Source organism: Polypterus senegalus, chromosome 1 (genome assembly GCF_016835505.1).
Source record: "Polypterus senegalus isolate Bchr_013 chromosome 1, ASM1683550v1, whole genome shotgun sequence".
In the NCBI taxonomy this organism is placed as follows: Eukaryota; Metazoa; Chordata; class Cladistia; order Polypteriformes; family Polypteridae; genus Polypterus; species Polypterus senegalus.
In genome coordinates, this window is record NC_053154.1 from 148779524 (window position 1) to 148804348 (window position 24825).

General features: G+C 42.2%; 1 protein-coding gene across 1 annotated transcript in view; it reads right to left on the reverse strand.

Moving 5' to 3' along the window:
• Positions 1–5521: 5521 nt before the first annotated feature.
• The window catches only part of pcolce2b (procollagen C-endopeptidase enhancer 2b), a 38956-nt gene continuing 19652 nt past the window's right edge, over positions 5522–24825 (reverse strand). The window contains exons 7-9 of the mRNA XM_039760477.1: positions 24410–24493; positions 23173–23340; positions 5522–6051 (exon numbers count right to left, since the gene is read on the reverse strand). Of these exons, the coding sequence (XP_039616411.1) occupies positions 5921–6051; positions 23173–23340; positions 24410–24493 (383 nt within the window). The 3' untranslated portion in view covers positions 5522–5920. The remainder of the gene's footprint in view (positions 6052–23172; positions 23341–24409; positions 24494–24825) is intronic.

Consider the following 24825-nt stretch of genomic DNA (forward strand, 5'->3'; position numbering starts at 1 on the left):
TCCTTTGGCCTGGATTACTGCAGCAATGCGGCGTGGCATGGAGTCGATCAGTCTGTGGCACTGCTCAGGTGTTATGAGAGCCCATGTTGCTCTGATAGTGGCCTTCAGCTCTTCTGAATTGTTGGGTCTGGCGTATTGCATCTTCCTCTTCACAATACCCCATAGATTTTATATGGGGTTAAGGTTAGGCGAGTTTGCTGGCCAATCAAGAACAGGAATACCATGGTCCTTAAACCAGGTACTGGTAGCTTTGGCACTTTGTGCAGGTGCCAGGTCCTGTTGGAAAATGAAGTCTGCATCTCCATAAAGTTCGTCAGCAGCAGAAAGCATAAAGTGCTCTAAAACTTCCTGGTAGACGGCTGCATTGACCTTGGACCTCAGAAAACACAATGGACCAACACCAGCAGATGACATGGCACCCCAAACCATCACTGACTGTGGAAACTTTACACTGGACCTCAAGCAACATGGATTCTGTGCCTCTCCTCTCTTCCTCCAGACTCTGAGACCTTGATTTCCAAAGGAAATGCAAAATTTACTTTCATCAGAGAACATAACTTTGGACCACACAGTAGCAGTCCAGTCGAGACGCTTCTGATGCTGTCTCTTGTTCAAGAGTGGCTTGACACAAGGAATGCGACAGCTGAAACCCATGTTTTGCATACGTCTGTGCGTGGTGGTTCTTGAAGCACTGACTCCATCTGCAGTCCACTCTTTGTGAATCTCCCCAACAGTTTTGAATGGGTTTTGTTTCCCAATCCACTCCAGGGTGTGGTTATCCCTATTGCGTGTACACTTTTTTCTACCACATCTTGTCCTTCCCTTTGCCTCTCTATTAATGTGCTTGGACACAGAGCTCTGTGAACAGCCAGCCTCTTTAGCAATGACCTTTTGTGTCTTGCCCTCCTTGTGCAAGGTGTCAATGGTCGTCTTTTGATCAACTGGCAAATCAGCAGTATTCCCCATGATTGTGTAGCTTACAGAACTAGACTGAGAGACCATTTAAAGGCTTTTGCAGGTGTTTGGAGTTAATTAGCTGATTAGAGTGTGGCACCAGGTGTCTTCAATATTGAACCTTTTCACAATATTCTAATTTTCCGAGATACTGAATTTGGGACTTTCATTAGTTGTCAGTTATAATCATCAAAATTAAAAGAAATAAACATTTGAAATACATCAGTCTGTGTGAAATGAATGAATCTAATATACAAGTTTCACTTTTTGAATGGAATTACTGAAATAAATCAACTTTGTCATGATATTCTAATTTTATGACCAGCACCTGTATTTGAATGTATTTAGTAATGCACATTTTAATAAAAAATTCCAAAATGAATTACTGCAAATGTTTGTGATGAGGTACCTGTCACAATAACAAATACAATGCATATGTCTCTGCAATATGCCATTTGGTATGTAATTAGTAAAAACGGTATTAATATTTGTGATCTGCAATCTGTTGGAATGAAAATGCAATTCATATATCTGTTATATGCCATGTGGTATGGAATTTGTAAAAGCAGTGTACATGTTTGTGATGTGCCATCTGTTGTAATGACAAATGCAATACATGTCTCTATTATATGCCATTTGGTATCAGCTTTATTAAAGCAGTGTTAATGTTTATGATGTTCCATCTATTGGAATAACAAATGCAGTGTATTTTATTAGTAAAATGTTTGTGATGCACCATCTGTTGGAATGGCAGAGACACAGCAACCAAATAGACACACATGAGACACAGCAACTGAATGGATACACAGACAGACAGACACCTAACCTTTTATTAGGGTGTTTTTTTTTGTTTCAAAATCTTTAATTAATAAAATATTAAAAAGTAGATGCATTCTCAGCCTTTTGTACAAATCATTGGACACATTTGATGTTTAATTGTATGAAAACTCTTTCTTTTTATGGTCCTACAATACAAAACAAAATTAAAAAAAACACCAATTGTGACTCCTCAGCTCCTTTATAAGACATCTTCAATTTCAACTACCAGTGTTCAGAAGCCATTAAGAAGGCTAACAGAATGTTAGGATATATAGCATGATGTGTAGAGTACAAGTCCAAGGAGGTTATGCTCCAACTTTATAATGCGCTGGTGAGGCCTCATCTGTGTACGGTTTTCATTTCCAGGCTACAAAAGGACATAGCAGTGCTAGGAAAGGTCCAGAGAAGAGCAACTAGGCTAATCCAGGGCTACAGGGGATTGATTATGAAGAAAGGTTCAAAGAACTTAGCCTTTTGTTTAAGCAAAAGAAGATTAAGAGGTGACATGTTTGAAGTGTTTAAAATTATGAAGGGAATTAGTACAGTGGATCGAGACTGTTATTTTAAAATGAGTTCATCAAGAACACAGGGACACAGTTGAAAACATGTGAAGGGTAAACTTTGCACAAATATTAGGAAGATTTCTTCACAAAGACATTATAATTTTGGAGACCTTCAAAACTAGATGTTGTTTTGGAGGAGTTAAGTGGATAGAACACGTGACCTTTGTTGAACTGAATGGCTTGCTGTTGTCCAAAGTTTTTTAATGTTCTAAAAAGACATGCAATTGGGCAATGAGAATATCCCATGTGTCCTACAAATGAAAGCAATGATGACCAAACATCTTGACCCACGCTTCAGCTGCAGCTCTCTTTTTCATTTTAACAGTTAAGAAATCTGGAAAATATTAAAGTTTTCATGAATCCTATCAAACTACAGGGGGTTGTTTCTTGAAAACATTTCTACCATGTATTTATCACTGTTAAATTTTAACCAGGATTCCACTCCAGACTGGAATTGAAATTCTTATTTTATACCTTGTTTGTTCATTGTTGTGTCTTTGATTTGTTTTAATGTTACGTTTGTGTATTATGTGCTGTATTCTCAATGCCCATTATGTGCCTTGTGTTTTGTGTGTGGTTCCCCAAGAGGCGGAGCCACCTGCCCATCACTGAAAAGGACTGCACTGTAAAGGTGGGGTCAACCCACAATCTTTTATGTTAATTTGAGTGTGCTTGGGAGTGGAGAGTTCTTGGATTTGTTATTATTTCATGTGCTTTGTGTATTAATAGATGTTTGACCCCCTTTGCTCTGTAGTTTTGACTGTTCTTTGGGTTTATGATTTGGACTTGTTCATCTTGAAATTGCCTTTGCCTTTTCATTTAATTCCTTTTTGCCTTTTGCACTCCTTGGGACTTCTTATTGCTATATAGTATTTTGTGAAGAATAAATCTTTTATTTATAAAGCGTCTGTGTTTGTCCTTGTCACTAGCCTGAACTCTCGAATTCACAACAGTTGCTTAAGATCATGTAGTTTCACGTTCATTTTGTGTTTTACTTCTGTTTTAAGGACTTGCAGTTTTACTTTTAGTGTTGTTTTTTTTTTACTCTGATGATGCTATTTTGTTTATTAATTGTCCCCTCCACTAAAACCCTTTTTTAAAGTTATGAATTTGGTTTATGTATTGGGTGCAGATGTACAATTGTTGTATTTCTGGCTTAGACCTCCATTTTGTTTTAACTTCACTTTCTGATCACTGGCAGTTTTCTGTCTCTGTCAGTACAGTATTGTATATAAATAAGGCTAACCCAAGGCTAAGTCAAAGAAGTGAGATTAGGAATTGAAAGCACTAAAAGGAACAAGCTTGGGTTTTACACTGAGAGAACCAACAGCAAAATAACACATCCAGAAATGCTGATTCAAATTCATAGTCAAACAAAACACTGCCAAAAGTCTTATCAATACCTCATTTTCATTGTCCCTAAACTGCCAGGAAAAAAGAGATTATTTTTTAAGAGAATCCACTGCCTGATACTGGGTGCTGACATCTTATATATGTTTATGTCATATACAGTACCATAGTTGCTTTGTGACAGAACTCACAAGGTGCTTAATGGCAATGTTCCTTAATGATTCCTATCACATTGCAGAACAGAACCTGCTCCTGGGTTGAGCTACATGTATTCAACAGCTTGCAGCATCACGTGACCATTGAATTTCTGAATGCACAAATTTTAAAATACAGTAGAAGAGTAAGTTGTGCTTCAAGCACTCAATGTGTTGAAGACTAATAAAACCCCTGGACTTGATGGGATTTTAGCAATTGCATTGAAAGAAATGAAAGATGTCATCTACAAACCCTTATTAGGCATATTTCAGCTGTCAGTTGGTAAAGGATAAGTACCAGAGGATTGGAAAGCTGCAAATGTGACTCCAATCTTCAAGAACTGAGGCAATATGAATCCTGGAAATTACAAACCAATAAGTCTTACTTCCGTGTATTGTGGAATTATGGAAACTATAATAAGAAATAAATTAGAAAAGTACCTAAATTAAAACATATGAAATAATAGCCAGTATGGGTTTATGAGAGGAAGATCCTGCCAAACCAATCTTTTTGATTTTTCTGAAGAAACAGCTAGAACAAAGCATATGACATAATTTAGTTAGAATTTCAAAAAGCCTTTATGGTCTCAGACCAAACACTGATTGTGAAACTAGAAGCTGTAGGCATCAGATGTAACCTACAACACTGATCTCTAGTTGGTTAACCGTCAGGAGACAGAGTGCAGATGAGAGGAGAATGTTCCATATGGAGTGAGGTTATCTTATCAGTGGAGACCTTCAGGAGTCTGTCCTTGGACTGCTACTTTTTCTGATTCCATTATAGTTAGTAAACTTATGAAACTCGCAGATGACACTAAAGTCGCAGCAGAAAAATAATTAAAAAATACTTGGATAACCTTCAGAATTGGGTGAACACTTGGAAAATGCAGTTTAATGTAGAAAAGTGCAAAGTGCTACATTTGGGCAAAAGGAACATCAATTATAAATACAGGATGGGAGGCACTATTCTACAGTAAGCAACATCTGTAAGGATTTAGGGGTTTCTGTTGATAGAATGTTTTCATTGACTAAGCAATGTGCAGAAGCCATTAACAATGCAAATAAAATGTTAGGTTATATCATAGAAACAGTTAAATATAAGTCAAACGACTTTATGCTCAAACTATACAATGCAATGATGAGTATTGTGTGCAGTTCTGGTCACCACACTACACGAAAGGCATAGCAGCACTTGAAGCTGTGCAAAGGAGAGCAAGTGAGGCATTCCAGGACATGCCGTCCTCTGACAGAATTAGTGCACTAAACCGGTTTAGTTTTGAACAGAAGACACTATGTAAGGACCTAAACAAGGTCTTCAAAATCCTCAAAGGTATTTATAAACTATATTCAGCTGAATTCTTTTAGCTTAAAGGTGAATCACATACTTGAGGACTTCAGTGGAAATTAAGGGGAAGTGCATTTAAGACTGAAGCCAGGAAGCATTTCTTTACATAAAGAGTTGTAGGACTCTGGAACAAATTACTGAGGTGAAGCAGAAACTTTGACAACCTTTAAGAAGAATCGGGATGACATATGAATTATGAATTGAATATATGAATTGAATGGTCTGCTCTCGTTTGTCACATTTCTTATGTTCACTGCATTATCATCAAAAATGTTAAACAATAATTACTTAGCAGAGGGTTTCAATGTGTAATTTATTGAGACAGAGATCACTGGCAAGTTTTAACTTAAAAAAAAACTACAAGAAAATGCTTTAAGTGAAATATCTTAAATTATTGCACTTTACACATTCTTACTTTATATACAGTATAACATTACCACATAAAATACAAATTCCTTTCCTGCAACTCACTTTTTCAGTATTACTAAAAAATAGCAACAGCTCAAATGAAGACAGGAAACATTTGTTTGTGCACCTCAGCAGATTGAATAAAGGAGATGCATTCTGGGGCGTAAACCAGAGCACGCCTTGAGCTGTCCTGAAGGAACTGGTTTAAAAACCGAGGACTGATCAACCACTTCTAATGCACTTCTGTTTCGGATAGAGCACTTTAGCTGTGGATGTAGTAAAATAGCCTAGCAGCGTTTCGTTTTCAGAGCATTCAGGTTCCTTTGGTTTTTCGATTTAAATGCCACAGCAAAGTTGTTTGGTGCAATTCTGCCACGCCCTTCCTCATCAGCTTGACCCATTAACACATAATTTAAACCTGGGGAGGGAGAGAAGAAAATACATCATTTAAACCTGTAGTAATTACTTCTCAAAACTGATTCTTCTTTGCTGAGATCTTCCACAGGTACATCAATTTACTATAATACGGTTACATACGGGAACATACACACTTTATGGTTTTCCCTGCTGTATTTAAGATAGCAAGCAACTGTCCAGGACAGACTCTAATCTTTGCACTGGTAGCTGAGCTAGGCACATTTGTTATATATATTGATTTTCAATAACCTTCAATAATAGAACGGATAGCATGACTATGTAGTGAACTCAGAGAGTACTCAGGCCCCTTCACTCTTTTTATTTTAAAACCTTATACTAAAAGTATTTAAATTATTGTTTCCCCCCATCAAGCAACACTCAGTATTCCATAATGACAATGAAAAACTTATTAAAAATAAAAACCTTAAAATTTCACATTAACACTAGTTTCCCAACCCTATACTCAGTGCATTTTTGAAGCAACTTTGGCAGTAATTACAGCCTAAAGTTTTCTTGGCTCTGACATGACAAACTTTGCACACCAGGATTTGGGGGATTTTCTGCCATACTTTTCTGTAGATCTTGTCTATTCTTGACATAGTAAACTCATCATTAGATACGGGGGTCTTCCCAGACTGCTGTAGTTAAACCCCTACTCAAGAAAAATTATCTTGAACCCTCTGCTTTTGAAAATTTTAGACCCATTTCTAATCTACCTTTCTTAAGTAAAATTCTACAGAAGGCAGCCATTATGCAGCTAAATGACCACCTCAATAAACATGCTATTCTTGATAAGTTTCAGTCAGGCTTCAGAACAAATCATAGCACAGAAACTGCACTCGTTAAAGTAGTAAATGACGTGCTGCTTTTGATAACATTGATCAAAATATTCTTTGAAATCGCCTTAGTCAATGGATGGGCCTCTCTGGCAGTTTCTTAAATTGGTCTGAATCCTACCTGGCAGGTAGAAAATTCTTTGTTAGTTGTGGTAATTACAACTCAAAGAAAACATGATCTATACTAATAAAAGGCAAAGCCCTCCCTCCCTCACTCACTCACCAACTTCCCGTGTGGGTGGAAGGCTGAAATTTGGCAGGCTCATTCCTTACAGCTTACTTACAAAAGTTGGGCAGGTTTCATTTCGAAATTCTACGCGTAATGGTCATAAATGGAAGCTATTTTTCTCCATATAATGTAATGGAGTTGAGCTCGATGGCCGTGGGGGGGCGGAGTTTCGTGTGACATCTTCACGCCTCCCACGTAATCACGTGAACTGACTGTCAACGCATTACGTACAGTAGAAAACCAGGAAGAGCTTCAAAAAGCGCTGAAGAACACATGCATTATACAATTGAGAAGGCAGCGAAACAATAAGAAGCGAGCGAGTGACACATACTGTACAAGCATATTCATGCCTGCAGCTACTTCGGAAAAAAAGCACGGTGTAAACCTAAAGTTTAAATTAAGTTCATAGACAGGCTGCTGCTGGCGTTTGTCATGCCCACGGCTAATGCGGGATACAAGTTTAATGAGAGGACGCAGGGCATTAACGACAGTTTTGATCACTTTCTAACTAAGTTCAAATTGCTGGTCAAAGGCTGTGCTTATGCAAATTCTGAGAGACTGTGTTTGTGGGGGGATTGATAGTTAAGGCGGGTGGGGGAGTCACGTCATCATCTCCCCTCCCATTCACCTCATTTCGCTCTGAGCTGAGCTAACGCCGTCTTCCGAAGCAACTTCGTCACACTGCCACCAAATACTCACAGAAAAATCCACAAGTTAATACACACGCTGTCTCTAGAGTTTCTCCACACTGAATCCTTCAGGCACTACTTACAAATGGTTACATTGACAATCGTGTTACGTTATTTTTAAAATGTTTCCTTTTCTTAGTACAAGCACAGCTGAGAAGCTTCGATGCATGTGCTCCATAACGCATTAAAAATAATGCATTTAATCACACTTTGCATTACAAGCAAAGGGGAACTTTTGTCAATGCATGATTTCCTGGTACACCGATTACATAGATTAGCGCTTCTCGATTCATTTTACCCTCGCACCCCCTTGGTTTGAGAAGAAGTATGAAAAAATATGAGTTTAACACAGAAAAACAGATCACCAATTGAAGCTTTATGACTAATCGATTCGCCATCAATAATTGTTTTGGTAAAGCCATACTCAGTGTAATCCTCCTTCCATTTTATAATTTTTCCGGCACTAGCCATGATTAAATGAACGGTAAAAAAGTAAGAGTGAAGTGAGGGTGACTTATTCAGGCAGGCATATATATGACAGCAACACTCATGACAATGTCAATCATGTTACATTATTATTAAAATGTTTCCTTTTCTTTTTCATTACTTCTTTAACACACTACTTCTATATATATATGAATGACCTCCAAAGAGCGCTGAGACTTTTGATCACGTGAACGTGTCTGCAAAAACTGGGGTCTCCTGCCCAGCGAAAGTCGAGCAGCCGGCACGTGCGCATAGCTGTGCCGGCCTTTGAAACGCTTAACTGCGCTTCTGCCTTAAGTCAAAGTGAGCACTTTTAATTTTTTTCATCCTCCCCCTGAGCTATAGCCCAGACAAGTGCAAACACGGGACCCCTTTTCTACACTGCGCAAACTAATATTAAAGCTGATTCGGACTTTCTTTGCACGTATATCGATTATGAGGTCGTTAGCTCGGATTATGAAGACACGCACAGGAGTGGAGGACTGACAGTGCCATCACAGCTGATTAATGGCAGGGACGTCTCACCAGTCTACACAAGACCCACGCGACTGTCCCCAAAAGGCTCATATAGATCAGCGAACACATCTCTCTATACTATATAAAAGAAAAGGCAAGTTTCCTTTCTTTACACCTTTTTTCCTTTTATCCCAAACCAAAGCCTTTCTCTCTTAACACTGCAGAGGACACAAAACTAATTTTCTTTAACTGCTGGTAATGCCAGTAAGGCACATTACCAGAGGCAGAAATTTGGACGTTCACATAGAAAATGTAATTTCTATACCACAGCCGTCGTGTAGCGCCTTTCAAAAGGTTATCAATTACCAAGAGATGATCCATATACATTTTAGCTGTTCTGTTACACCGTCTTTAAAATGTGGTTTACCCGCAACCACTCTAGTAGTGCTCAATGTACCTGTACTTCTTAAAACGTTAATGTTTTACTGTTTAATAACTTATAGACTACATTTTATTATTTTTCCCTTGCACTCAGTGACCAAAGCTATACACACACATATGAACACATACATATATATACACATATATATACCTGTGGGTATGTTTGTATGTATGTGTATATATATATATTGTGAAAGATGCACAGAGACAGTATAAAGTGTTGGGGTTTCCGGCCCCGTATATTCTACAATAAAGAAAATGCAGGTCAAAATCATAAACGTTTTAACAGTTCATACGCGACGCGAGTCCTGGCGTCGCGGCCATTTTATTGGGGAGGAGCCGGAAGTGGAGGGATGCTGGGAAGGTCCGTGAGGGAGGATGGGAAGGATGACGTCAGGGCAAGATGGCGGAGGAAGGGCGGAAGTGCCGCACTGCGGTCAAACCCGACTACGGAGGAGGGAGGTCTTTTTTCCTAGAAGGAAGCAGAGGGAGAAAGTTAATACCCGCCATTCCCTGCGGCGAATGTTTTCCCAGATGCTTTCGAATCCGTCCGCGGTCTCCTACTCGCGCGTGCGTGACACGATCCCCCCCTTAGCCCAGGACCGTCAGGTCGGGCGGACCTAACCGAGAGGTCGTGAATACGGGAGAGGGCATCGGCGTTGGCCTGAAGGGTACCCCGCCGATAAGTGACAGTGAACTTATACGGCTGTAGGTCCAGAAACCACCTAGTGACTCGCGGGTTCGACTCTTTGTGTAGGGACATCCACTGAAGCGCAGCGTGATCTGTCACCAGAGTGAATTCGCGACCCAGTAGGTAATACCGGAGGTGGGTCACTGCCCACTTAATGGCCAAGGCCTCCCTCTCCACCGCCGCATACCGAGTCTCCCGGTCCATCAGTTTCCGGCTAAGGTACATCACAGGGTGTTCAACACCATCAACGCTTTGGCTCAGCACGGCACCCAGGCCTGTGTCCGAAGCGTCGGTCTGGAGGATAAGCGGGAGCCCAAAATCGGCGTCCGCAATACAGGTGCCGGCGTTAGGGCCCTTTTAAGTCACTGAACGCGTGTTCTGCCTTGTCGGTCCACACTACGTTAGGGGCGCCTTTTTGTCAGGTTGGTCAAGGGTGCTGCTCTTTCGAGAAGCGGGAACAAACCGGTAGTACCCAGCAAGCCCCAAGAAAGCCTGCACCTGCTTCTTGGTATTCGGACGGGCCATTCTAAGATGTCTTTAACTTTGGAGCCCTGTGGCGCACCGTCCTTGTCCCACCAGGTAGCCTAAATACTTGGCCTCCTTTAAGCCAAAGAAACATTTTCGGGGGTTTATGCGGAGGCCGGCTTTAGCCAGTGTTCTGAGGACAGCTGCAACCTGCAATAGATGCTCCTCCCAGGTGCCGGAATAGATGACGACGTCATCCAGGTAGGCGGCACTATAGGACTGGTGGGGCTTCAGCACTCTGTCCACCAGACGTTGGAAGGTGGCCGTGCCCGTGCAGCCCAAATGGGAGGACCTTGTATTGCCAGTGCCCGCTAGGGGTGCTAAAGGCTGTTTTTTCTTTTGCGGATGCCGTTAAGGGAATTTGCCAATACCCCTTTGTCATGTCAAGGGTGGTCAAATACCGAGCCGTGCCCAGCCGCTCAGAAGGTCGTCAATGCGGGGCATCGGGTAGGCATCGAACTTGGAGACCTGATTCAGACGTCTAAAGTCGTTACAGAACCTCCAGGAGCCGTCCGGCTTGGAGACGAGGACAACAGGGCTGGACCAGGGACTATGGCTCTCCTCAATTATGTCCATGTCCAACATACGTTGCACCTCCAGTTCAACCTCTGCGCGTTTTGCCTCCGGGAGCCTATAGGGCCTCTCCCGGACAATTACCGGGTCCGTAACTATATAGTGGGCAATCAGCGGTCCGGCCGGGTGATTAAACACCACTCGGGATGGCTCGGAGTGTTTGGATTAACTCCTGCCGCTGCTTGGGTGTCAGCTCTTCGCCGAGGTTGAGGGCAGTCGTGCTTGAGAAAGGGAGAGTGACCTATGGGAGCCGGGCAGCTCCTCCCTATCCTTCCAAGGTTTCAACAGGTTAATATGATAGATCCTCTCACTCGGTCGACGATTGGGCTGTTTCACCAAATAGTCGACGAGTCCTTTTCTCTCCTTAACCTCGTAAGGCCCTTGCAAGTGAGCGAGCAGCTTAGAGTGGGAGGTAGGGATGAGAACCATAACCCGGTCCCCTGGGCGGAACTCCCTGAGGACGGAGTTGCGGTTGTAACACGGGCCTGCGCTGCTTGCGCGCCGCGAGTCACGTGTTCTTTTAGGAGGGGCCTGATTTTTGTGAGTCGATCGCGCAGTTGCGCGGCGTACTCTAAAATATTGGAGGAGGGAAGGGCCTCAGCCTCCCAGCCCTCTTTTAGGATGTCGAGGATTCCTCTGGGTTGTCGCCATATAACAATTCAAACGGGAGAAGCCCGTAGAGGCCTGAGGTACCTCCCGATAGGCAAAAGCACGGCGGGAGGAGCTGATCCCAGTTCCTGCCGTCGCGCTGACCACCTTGCGGAGCATCTGTTTAAGCGTCTGATTAAATCGTTCCACCAACCCGTCCGTTTGCGGGTGATAGACAGGCGCTTTCAGGTGCTTTATCTGCAGTAATTTGGCTACCTCCTGAGCGTATCCGAGTAAAGGCGTACCCTGGTCGTGAGGACTTCTTTGGGTATGCCTACTCGGGAAAACACGTTAACTAATTCCCGTGCGATGCTTTTAGAATTAGCGGAGCACAGGGGAACCGCCTCTGGGTACCGGGTAGCATAATCCACCATGACTAGTATATACTTGTGGCCACGGTTAGAGGGCTCTAAGGGGCCTACCAAATCGACCCCTATTCTTTCAAAGGGGACATCGATGAGGGGTATAGGGACGAGGGGAGCACGGTCCTTTCTAGGAATCTGGCGGATCTGGCAGTCCGGACATGACTGACAGAAACGCCGGACCTCCTCATTGATCCCCGGCCAGTAAAATCGGAGCTTAATCCTCTCTAGTGTTTTTCGGCCCGAGGTGGGCCTAAGAGGTGAGCGTCGCCAACCGCATACCTCCGCCGGAAGGTACGCGGAATTAGCAGCAACTTCCGCACCTCGCCCTCATGGGTTGCCACTCGGTACAACAGATCGTTCTCAAGGACAAAGAAGGGCTCACGCGGTGTGGAACCGTCCGCTTGTGTGCTGTTAGGCAGAACGACAGCATTCGAGGCGGCGCGGGAGTCATCATTCCACTGCTCCCTCTTAAAGGAGGCAGGCGTGGACGGAATTGATGGTCCAGCCCTCCGAGAGGGTCTTGTGGCCTGGGCCGGGAAGAGTTCCATGGCTAGTCCCTTCCCGGCGGAATCTTCCGGGTCGGGTCCGTAGCCACGGAAAGGTCCCCGAGGCACCAGCGCCATTAGGGCCTGCCCTTGTGCGGCGTGGAGACCGGGGGAGGTGCCACTGCCCCTCATAACAAGATCCAACAAGGCCCCGGGAGCGGTGGATGTCTTACCGCTGATTCTTTTTGACCAGTCTTGTCCCAAAATCACTGGGAAGGGGGGTTCCGGTAGCACTGCGACCGTCATTTGAGTGGGTTCCCCCCTCCAGGTGAGATAACAGCGAGCGGAACGATATGACCTAGTCCCCCCATGCACACAAGTGACCAACAAGCGTTGGCTTATCCACTGTCGCGGTAAGACAAAACGGCGAGCTACAATGGTAATGTTGCTGCCGGAATCAAACAAAGCTACCACGGCGTGCCCATTTAACAACACCACTCCCGTGTTCGGACTCGCCAAGGGATGCGGCGGGGTACAGTACCTCTCCGACGACGTCCAGGTGCAATCCATGGGCTCTGGAGATGTTGTGGGGGCAGGTTGGCAGCAGGTGGCGGTCTCGCCACACTTGTAACAGCGCCGGCGGACCCGGCTTCTCTCTGGTTCTCGGTGGGGCTTCCGCACGCCGAGAGGGCTCGGGGGTGGCCGCCCGTCCCTGTCGGTTCCCGCGAGCAGGCCTTTCTGACCCGCCGAGTCGGAGGACCGCCAGTTGACGCTCCAGTACCTCCAGGAGGCCTGGCATATCCTTATAAGCGTGTCCCCGGACCTGCTGGGCGAGGGAACTGGGCAGCGAGTTGACCAGGCCTTCACAGGCCACCTGCTCCACCACTCTCCGAGCTTGGGGTCCTTCTGGTCGTAGCCAGCGCCCCATCTTACCCCAGAACTCGAACGCCTGGGCGCGGGCAGGCTTTTGGGGTCAAAGACCCAGTTCCGCCATTCAGCGCCTGCTGGCCGGGGGTGATGCCGTGGCGTGCCAGTATTTCAGGTTTGAGGAGGTCGTGTGGCGGCCTCCTCCTCAGGGAGGTCATAATAGGCCGCAGCGTCCTTCAGATAGGGCGCCAATATGGACGCCCACTCGGCCCGCGGCCACTCGTTCCGGGTGGCCGTCCGTTCGAAAACACCCAGGTAGGCCTCGACGTCCTCAGAAGCACCCCTCGGGACCAAAGGAGGGCGCCTGCTTGGGTGGGTCTGGCCTACGCCGCTGGGCCTCTGTCAGCCTGGCCATCGTGGCTTCCAGCTCCATTGTGGTGGCGGCTTGCGCCTGCTGCAGTGCCTGGAGCCGAGGCGTCAATGTTTTGCAGCACGGTGTTTAGGTCCTGTCCCTCCGTCATATTTCCGGGATCTCCAAATCCTGCCGGCTACGGCAGATGTGAAAGATGCACAGAGACAGTATAAAGTGTTGGGGTTTCCGGCCCCGTATACTCTACAATAAAGAAAATGCAGGTCAAAATCATAAACGCTTTAACAGTTCATAGCGCGCCGAGTCCTGGCGTCGCGGCCATTTTATTGGGGAGGAGCGGAAGTGGAGGGATGCTGGGAAGGTACGTGAGGGAGGATGGGAAGGATGACGTCAGGGCAAGATGGCGGAGGAAAGGGCGGAAGTGCCGCACTGCGGTCAAACCCGACTACGGAGGAGGGAGGTCTTTTTTCCTAGAAGGAAGCAGAGGGAGAAAGTTAATACCCCACCATTCCCTGCCGCGAATGTTTTCCCAGATGCTTTCAATCCGTCCATGGTCTCCTACTCAGGCGTGCGTGATATATATATATATATATATATATATATATATATACACACACACACACACCTACACCTATCTACATTGTATATATATATATATACACACACACACATACATACATATTGTGAAGGACGCCCCTGCTACTTATGTTCCAGGGGAGCCACCATGGGCAGTCCAATACCTTCCCCGGGACGCTGGGTGGCAGCCTCCCTGGCCGACGGTGACTCCCCAACCGCCCGCAGGGCTCCATGGGAGATGGAGTCCTCCACAGCTTGGTTGGGGCCCGGCGTGGCCGCTAGGGGGAGCTGCCTGCTTCCCACAGCCCGGCGGGACGAGCTTTCAGCCCCACCTGGAAGTGCAATCAGGACCAGGTGGTTAATCACCTGGAACGCTTCCAGGTGGGCTATAAAAGGGCCCAGCCACCACCACTCGGTGAGCCAGAGTTGGGAGGAAGAAGGAGACGAAGCTTGCCTGGGAGGAGTGGTGGGCCTCTGCGTGGTCTGTGCCGGGTCAGGCGCTATATAGCACCTTTTACAATACATACATACACACACACACATATATAATTTGTGTGTGTGTATGTATGTATGTATGTATGTGTGTGTATATACTGTATGATGTAGATAGGTATGTATATATATATGTGTATATGTAGATATGTATATAGATGTACATGTACGTGGTACATTTTCTGATGCAGCTAGACGAAAACAACTTCGTGACGCTGCCGCCAAATACACAACTCAATTACTTAGACAATCATGTTACGTTATTTTTAAAATGTTTCCTTTTCTTTTTCATACCTTCTTTAACACACAACATTGCTGCGAAACGCGGGTATTTTGCTAGTATCCTATATGGTGTTCCACAAGGCTCTATCCTGGGTCCACTGCTCTTTTCGATCTACATGCTTCCGTTAAGTCAGATTATCTCGGGGCACAACGTGAGCTACCACAGCTATGCTGATGACACACAGCTGTATTTGTCAATTGTTTCACTAGCACAGTGTCTCACTTGTGTTTCTAAATGGATGAATAGTAATTTTCTCAAGCTAAATAAAGAGAAAACAGAAATTTTAGTTATTGGCAATAATGGATCTAATGAGGTTATTAGAAATAAACTTGATGCATTAGGATTAAAAGTCAAGACGGAGGTAAAGAATTTAGGGGTAACTGTTGACTGTGACCTGAATTTTAAATTGCATATTAATCAGATCATTAGGACAGCATTTTTTCACTTAAGAAATATAGCAAAGGTTAGACCTCTTATATCATTGAAAGACGCTGAGAAATTAGTTCACGCTTTTGTTTTCAGTTGACTAGATTACTGCAACACACTCCTCTCAGGACTACCCAGAAAAGACATAAATCGTTTGCAACTAGTGCAGAACGCAACTGCTAGAATCCTAACTAGGAAAAGAAAATCCAAGCACATTTCTCCAGTTTTGATGTCACTACACTGGTTACCTGTGTCATTCAGAATTGACTTTAAAATACTGCTTATGGTTTACAAAGTCTTAAATAATCTCGCTCCATCTTATATATCGGAATGTCTGACATTCCAAATCGTAACCTTAGATCTTCAAATGAGTGTCTGTTTAGAATTCCAAGAGCTAAACTTTAAAGAAGCGGTGAGGCAGCCTTCTGCTGTTATGCACCTAAAGTCTGGAATAGCCTGCCAAAAGGAATTCGTCAGGCTAATACAGTGGAGCACGTTACAAAAAACTGCTAAAAACACATTACTTTAACATGACTTTCTCATAACTTCATTTTAGTTAAATCCTGATGCTCTGTATATTCAATTAATTATCATTACTATTCATGGTGGCTCCAAAATCCTTACTAACCCCTACTCTCTCTTCTGTTCATTTCCTGGTTTTCTGTGGTGGCGACCTGCACCACCACCACCTAATCAAAGCACCATGATGTTCCTACATTGATGGATTAAAGGCCAGAAGTCCACATGACCATCATCATCAAGTCCTTCCATGAGAACCCTAAATACAATGAAGACTGATCATTTATGTTAGGTAGAATGCCCAGAGGGGGCTGGGCGGTCTCATGGTCTGGAACCCCTGCAGATTTTATTTTTTCTCCAGCCGTCTGGAGTTTTTTTTTGTTTTTTTCTGTCCTCCTTGGCCATCGGACCTTACTTTTATTGTATGTTAATGAGTTTTGTCTTATTTTTCTTATTTATTTTGTCTTTTTTTCTTTCTTCATCATGTAAAGCACTTTGAGCTACATTATTTGTATGAAAATGTGCTATATAAATAAATGTTGTTGTTGTCAGGCTCGGTCAGGTTAAACAGAGATTGTCTGTGTACAGCTATTTCCAGTTCTTTCCAGAGATGTTTGATTGGGTTTAAGTGCAGGCTCTGGCAGGGCCACTCAAAGGGCATTCACAGAGTTGACCCTAAGCTATTCTTGTGTTCTTTGTTTTGTGCTTAGAGCCATTGCCCTGTTGAATAGTGACTCTTCAGTCCAATCTAAGATCCAGAGCACTCTGGAGCAGGTTTTCATTAGGATATATTGTATCTGTACTTTGCTCAGATTAGCTTTCCCTCAACTCTGCCTAGACGCCCATTCTTTGCTGCTGCACAATTGATAAAAATTGGTTTAATGTTTTATCACAGCAGATAATCTTGTTTCTCACAGTCTAAGGTCCTTTAGGTTTCTTTTTACAGGCTTCAATATATCTTTAACTGAGGAAGGGCTTTTGTCTGGTCACTCTGTCATAAAGCCCAGATTACTGGAGTGATGCCGTGATGGTTGTCCTTCTGGAAATTTCTCCCATCTCCACACAGGTTTTGTTGGAGCTCAGCCAGAGTGACCATCAGGTTCTTGGTCACCTCTTTTACTAAGGCCCTTCTCCTCTGATTGCTCAGTTGGGCCAGCACTAGGAAGAATCATGGTTATTTCAGACTTCTTTCATTTAAGAATTATGAAGGCAATTGTGCTCCTGGGAAATTTCAGTGCTCCAGGAATTTTTCTGTAGACTTTCCCAGATCTATGCATCAACACAATCCCATCTTTAAGCTTTGCAGGCCATTCCTTGAAACTTGGTTTGTTTTTTTTTTCCTTTGACAAACATTGTCAACTCTGGGACCTTATACAGTAATCCCTCGCTATATCGCGCTTTGACTTTCGTGGTTTCGCTGTATCGCGGATTTTATATGAAAGCATAACTAAATATATAACGTGGATTTTTCGCGGGTTCTGCAGACAATGTGTCTTTTTACTTCCTGTACATGCTTCCTCAGTTGGTTTGCCCAGTTGATTTCATACAAGGGACGCTATTGGCGGATGACTGAGAAGCTAACCAATCAGAGCACACAGTTAAGTTCTCCTGACTGAGAAGCTAACCAATCAGAGCACGCAGTTAAGTTCCTGCTTGCTGAATGCAGTGTTAACCAGGAAGTCTCGTCTCGCTCATTCAGCATCAACGTGTTTCACTGTGTAAAGAGTTGTGCTCTTTTGTGTTTATCTTTGTGCATAGTCAAGCCCTTCATTATGGCTCCAAAACGATCTGCTACTGCTTCAGGGGCCGTGCCCAAGCAAACGGAAGATGTTAACGATTGCCGAAAAGGTAAACATTTTGGATTTGTTGAAGGCTACGATTCTTTTTATTTAAAAAGTAGGAAAGGAATATAAGATCTACGGCCGCAGTGTCCTTTTAACCAGGGTGCAAAACAAGTTGTAAGTGGATGTAATAAGGCAGTAAGTAGTCTGTATGGAATCTGCTTTAGGGATTTGGATTGAAGACTGCCAGAAGAAGAACAACGGCAGTACTACACAATCGCCTGAAGTGGCTCCTTTAAGAGCTGTAACGCTCTCCTTTGTTGTGCAGTAAAATAAAACTTGTTATCGGACAAGTCATCGTTGGTGAGTAACCATAATTAATTTTCTACTTACAGTACTTAGTACATGTACGTACGTTTAGTGTCACTGTACAGAAACATTTACTGTATACTATTTTTGTTGCATTGTACATATTTATTGCTGGTGGCCTGTCTATCGTGATGGCTGTAACATGTGATATCGGAGACACTCAATATCTTTAAAATAATATTTAGGTTTTACTGTATATAAACAGTGTGTTTATATACATAATTTCAATGAATCTTACCTAATATCTAAGAGAATACAAAGGGATTATGCTATATAACTGCAGGGAATATTTATAAACAGTGTGGGAGAGTTTATAAGGGCTTAAAATATATAAAAATAACCATAGAAACATATGGTTTCTACTTCGTGGATTTTCACCTATCGCGGGGGGGTCTGGAACGCAACCCCCGCGATCGAGGAGGGATTACTGTATAGACAGGTATGTGCCTTTTCTTATCATGTCTAATCAAATGAATTGACCACAGGTGGACTCCAAGCAAGGCACAGAAACATCTCAATAATGATCAACAGAATGGGATAGAAGTGTCAATGTGATATTATTGTTTTTTATTTTTAATATATTTGCTAATATTTTCAAAATTTTGCTTTTGCTATGTCATTCTGCGGTACTGAGTGTTGCTTGATGCAGGGGAAAAATTCAATTAAATGATTTCAGCAGAAGGCTACAACAACCAACATGTGAAAAATGGAAGAGGTCTAAATATTTTCTAAATCCACTGTATATAAAAGTCCAGCTCTTGTTTGTGTGAAACGATTCGGAAGTGCTTGGAATACCAAGAAGAGGACACACAGTATTTACTTCTCCTGTGGTAAAAAGAACCTGAAACACAAATCACAAAATGACAGACTAGAAGGCCACTCTTTGTGCCGCATCTGCAATTCTGCAATACTTTCAGCATTTTAACAGGGATTTCCTGGAGTCTACTGTGACTGCTTATGCTACCTTTACTTTTAAAGTTTACTAGGCCTGCTGACAATGCACTGCATATACACTGGTGGTTAGTACCTATAGTAGGGGTGGGCGGTATGACCAAAATTCTATATCACGGTATTTTTCTAAATTATACCGGTTTCACGGTATTCGACGGTATTTTTTTCCCAATGCATGAATGGACCACATTTTCCACTGCAATTACTTCAGTAGACTGGCTAAGAATAACCTATTCCACTGTAATGAGCATTGTACATTGTACAAAACAAACATTTTAATGTGCATACAAGTATTAATACAGGTTTGCCTGGCCCCATAAAGTGATAGTTTTCAAAGGGATGGCACTAATGAAGAGAAGGAATCACATTGCATGACAGATGCAGTCAAAATATAGAACCTTTTTATTGAACAAATTTTGCAAAAACTTAAACTATAATTTTGACAACTTATTGTCAACCATCCAAAGAGGCATTTAGACTTAGTAAAATATCCAGAGGTGCTTGTCAAAAGTTGTATTGCACTGAACATGTCTTAGAAAAGGAATAAATAGTAAATATTTTTTGTAAACCAACTGCACTTTCTGTTAATGTTAACAATCTCTGTCCACTGACATGTTAAAGTGACATTTTTTAACAACTTTACCATCATTAAACTGCATAATATTTAAACTAATAAATATTAACAATAAAAAAAATAATAGTGCAACTTCCAGTAATAATACTATTACTTCAAAACTGCAAGCCCAGGTACCTTATACAGTATTCACCAAAATAAAATAAAATAAAACAAGTGCAACTTGGTGATGACATCTTTACCAACTGAACCGTCATTAAGGCAAATTGCATTAATATGGACCTTGCTTCAAGCTAAGCTACATACATAAATAATAAAACTGCAACTTGTATTTATAATGCTATTTGTGGCATAGTGGGTCTGCAGCTTTAAAAAAAAAAAGTCTGTTTTTAAATCCAGTTTGCCATGTCCGTCTCCATGGGTGCGATTGCACGACTGCTGGGAGTTGATGAGGTGATTGGGGCGAGTCGCACCCGATCGTTCTCTATTGATTCATCGGCTTACTGCGGAATGTGAATAAGGCACTGTGCCGACGGAGATATATATTTATGAGCCGGCAGAATAGGGTAAAGCAAAAAAAGAAAAGATAGAACACAAGGAGGTTAAAGAAGGGAAAAGGCAGTCATGGGCTCCGTGAGAGAGCTCAGGCTTAGGCGATCTAGGGGCTGGTTCATCCCACTAACTAAGCGTGTAGAGTGGGGCGAACGAAATGTAAGACCACCCCATGGATCCGAGGAGTGTCTGAGTGAGCGCGAAGGAAGACGGGAGGTGTGCCAATCTCGGACGGACTGACTGCGCAGTGTGGCGGCAGCCAACACAGGAGTTGGCAGAAAGCAGTTTACGCTGCAAAGGCTCCGCCAGCAACGTCCGTAAAGGGTGAGCACTTGGAGACAGAAGGTGGTGTGCTGCGATTGGAGAGACTGCATTTTTGCATCAAAGCAGGCATATAAAGGACAGCCAGCATGAGAAAAGGGGAGAAAACTGATGAAAGAGAAAAAGGAAGACCATAGACTGGACAGCAAGTGAGCAAGAGGAGAAAGAAAGGATGGAGGTTATAAGAAATAGAAAAGAAAAACAGGAAAAGAAACAGGAGAAGGAGAGCGAGAGAGAGCCTATGTGGGATTGAATGGAAGGAAGCAGCTGGTTAGGAGCAGAGCTTCAGGGTGAGGAACCTGAGGACAAAGTGAGGGTGCTCCTACTGAGTAATCTCCAGGGAGTAGGAGGAGCATGACATGCAGTGTCTCCCGCAGATACTGAAGGACAGGCAGCGGGAGATGTATGCAGCTTGGCACTGTGCCCCACAGTTCCCGAGGGCCCGGATGGCCGTCTCCTCAATTGCCAGATCCTGTACGGGATAAGCTGAAGAGACATTGGCTTTTAGAAAGTAGCATCGGGACACATGAGTTTTAAGAAACAGTGAACAGTCTCTCGGATTTTGACCTCTGGTTCTAAGAAAATAAAACTGCTAAGATTAACTGTTTTTAATCTTCACTTAGACACTGTTAATTTATTTATTGGATTATTTATTTATTGAAGATTTTTACTGCACTTTTGGATACTATTTGTTTTGTTTTTGGTTGTTTTTAATAAAAGCATTTTTGCCATTGTATGCACCTACCCCTTGCTTTGTGTGTGCGTCCACGTCGGCTGGCTCATCCGTTGGGTACGTTATCGGTGGTAGGGGGTTCAAGAGGCTCCCTAGATCAACTGGCAGTGTGGAGCTAACCCTTACCACTACATTAAAATGCTACCAAAGAAACATAAACACACATTTTCCCTTATTACAAACTGAATTCTAGGGTAATCAAATCACAATGTCAAACATTTAGAATGTGAAGGCTTTTTTTCTTTTCTTTTAACACAGAATTGCATTGACTTATCCAAAGGATTTTGAACAGCTCATTGTTTCCCTACTAAGTTTTATGCTCTGTAACTATATATGCATATTCACACATGTCATGTTCTGTTAGAACAAATTTCTTGGAACTGAAAAAATAATGAATTATAATGGGACTGAAACAAGGCATGGTCCTTTGGCATGTACAGTTGACAAAGCTGTCTGTGGAATGCCAAACTCATTGGTAACATCTATTTTCTTATTACTATCAACAACAGAAGCAACTTCTAACTTTTTCTATAGATTGCTTTGGCTTCATAAACAGTGCCCCAAGGAGTCCACAGTGCAGTTAGTTTTATTAAACTTCAAGGTCCTGGGGAGGTGTCTCAGGAGTCACCTTGGTGTCCATAGCACATGCCTCCTGCGTTATATAAATGGCAACCCCTAGGTAAAGTCGCCTAATGGACTGGCTGGCTCTTTATGGTTGCTGTCTGTTTTTTTATGAGTCACCCTCTTTTTTTAACTTGAAAAATTTTGAAGAAATGAAGGTCACATATGTAAACGGGAATCATTGGATCTATAAATTTGCAATCACAAAATTCAAAGACACATTAAAATGCATCAAAATTAAAAAAAAAATATGGTGTGCAGGTTTTCATAGGGTAAAATCTTTGGTGAATATTTGAAGCACATTGAAAATGGTTCAGTATAATATACATGAGGGAGGCTTAGCAGTCAATTTAAGGCAAACATTTTTTCCTTAGTCTGATCAGTGTGCTCAGCGAAGTCAAACTCGAGGAACCCAGAAAAAAGTGGCAAAGTCTAGCTGCGGAAAATCTCCAGAGCTCTGTTAGATAACACCTAGATAGTAACCCTTCTTGAACTCCGCATAATAGTACAGTCTAACTAGCTGTTCAGTTCAGTTCAGTTTTTAGGCCAAGTACAGAAGAAATATGTGTATTTTGCTGGGTTTTTTTTATGATAAATCACTTTGTTGTAATGAAATTTGCAGATAAAATGGAATTTGCTATAGTGAGGTATTTTTAAAATATTAGTTCTGTAAGAAATTATAAAACAGTTATAAAACATTGCCCTTTACAAAAAAAAAAACAAAAGCAAAAAGTGGTGGAAGACTTATAGAAATCTTCAAAAGCACATAGATTGGTGTCAGCTAGAGAGCTTTAGAACATCAGCAAGGACAATACGTCTGCCTAATCACCTATTCCTGCCTTTGCTTAAAGAGGACAAAGACTAACTACTGTTTCATATACCTTTTTCCAGTTGTTTTCTCTTAGCAAAGAAAAAATATTAAATATTACAAGCTATGTATTACTGTATATTGTTACTGTTACATTCTCTTTTTGTCCTTTTGATGTTGCTGGGTGAAAGACATTCATCTTTAGCAAAAAGTTACAAGTAAATGAACCATTTGTCATTAGCTTTGACAAAATATCCTGACAGCTTTTTAATGGATGTCTTTTGATTTCACTTTTCATTTGTTAGCCATAAGATGACATTAAAAGGAACTGCAGATCAATATTTAACTACATGATACATCTACTATAAAAAAATGAGAAAGCTATTCTACTGCACTCATGTAAGACAAATTATGAAGTATATATCCTGGGTAAGCCATGCCTGACTTTAACTTACCTCTTCTAATCAGCGGGCACTGTTTGCACAATACCACCAGCTTGGCACTCATGCTTTTTCCAGCCTGTTGAATGGCTAGATTCCCCTCTTTATAGACATTAATGATGGAAATCGTGATATGCATACTGCCTCCACGTGTTACTGCTGTAATGACTGTCCCGGTAATCACTAGAGAAAAAAAAAATAAAGGTAACAGTGTGCACTGCACTACATCTTTGATGGACACCAATCAATCTGGGATGCAAACATTTTGTGTGTCCTAGACAAATGAAAGGGTAAACAATAAATAAATATATTTCTAAAAATATACTAAATCATTATTCATACTGAACACTTTCCAAATACGATTTACCAAAAATCTGTTCATTCAGTTCACTTTAATTTGTCAAAGTGGAATGGAGCAATAGCTTATTCCAACAGCAAAATCCGCAAAGTGGGAATAAACAATAGATGGAATACCCATCCATTACAGGCTTTACAAAGCAACCAACTAATTTAAGCAATAACTTCATACCCTGTGATTCCCAGATTATTTCCTGCCAAATGATGTCCAGAAAGGCTCTGCCCCCCTGAGACACTGTGTTGGACTGTATAGTTTAAAGAACTGGATGGAAATTTACGTTTAAAAAGCTTATAGCAATTTCTAGGACAACATGTATTACAAATAACCTGTCTGTTATCAATAATGCTCACTGTAGTTTGCAAGTGCTTTGAATGAAAGATGCCTAAAAAGTATGCTACTAGTTCTAAAGTCCTGTAGAAGCTCCAGGCCAAAGTAATGACAATTTAATTTGGCAAGTAAATCCATCAGACAGATTCCTTTAACTCCTTAAAAAGAGTTTATTTTGAAATAAATAGCCACATTTGCAAGCAAGTAGTACCTGGAACTGTAATTAAGCATCTCGCACATAAACATACTGGATACTGGAGGCAAAAACATAAAGTTGTTCCAAGATGACAAACAGCCAGTGTAGCAACTGAATTGACACTTTCATTTCGCAACAGTTTGCCTACAGTACGGCTGCCCCTGTTTACACTCTAGAAACCATTTCTGAGATATAAATGCTTACACGGAGGAAAACCCTCAAGGGATCTTTTGAGAGACACGGACACCAATAAGAAGGCCAAAGATAGTACACTATGAAAACCAGCCCTTGTTGGGTTGAGCTGGTTTACAGCAGGAACAGAGCACATTCCGTCCTGGTGCCTCCTAGAAAGATTGGCGATGTTTTCTTACCAAAATCACTTGAACAGTAATGACTCTCTATGGTCCCACTTCTTTTGCACTTCTGCTGACAAAGGGCTACATTGTTCTTGACAGCTGAAAACATAAAAAAGTGTTTTATAATGGCTTTTGTCTGACAGCAAAATAAATACAAATAAAAAACATGGTATGAGATTTTAATGGTCATAAATGTTTTAGTAAATATAAGGAAATTTAAGTTGCCACTTGTGTGATAAGTGATAAGTTTTAAAAGGGAAAGTAAGAGAAGCCAGATGGCATACTGTAGAATATTCCCTTCAATTCAGATTACTTTTATTAAGCACACAGCTACATATTAGCTTTTCACACTATATAATTACAGATAGGTATGAAAAATATATAAATGACAAACATAAATCTGATCATTTATTTCTGAATATACTCTCAAT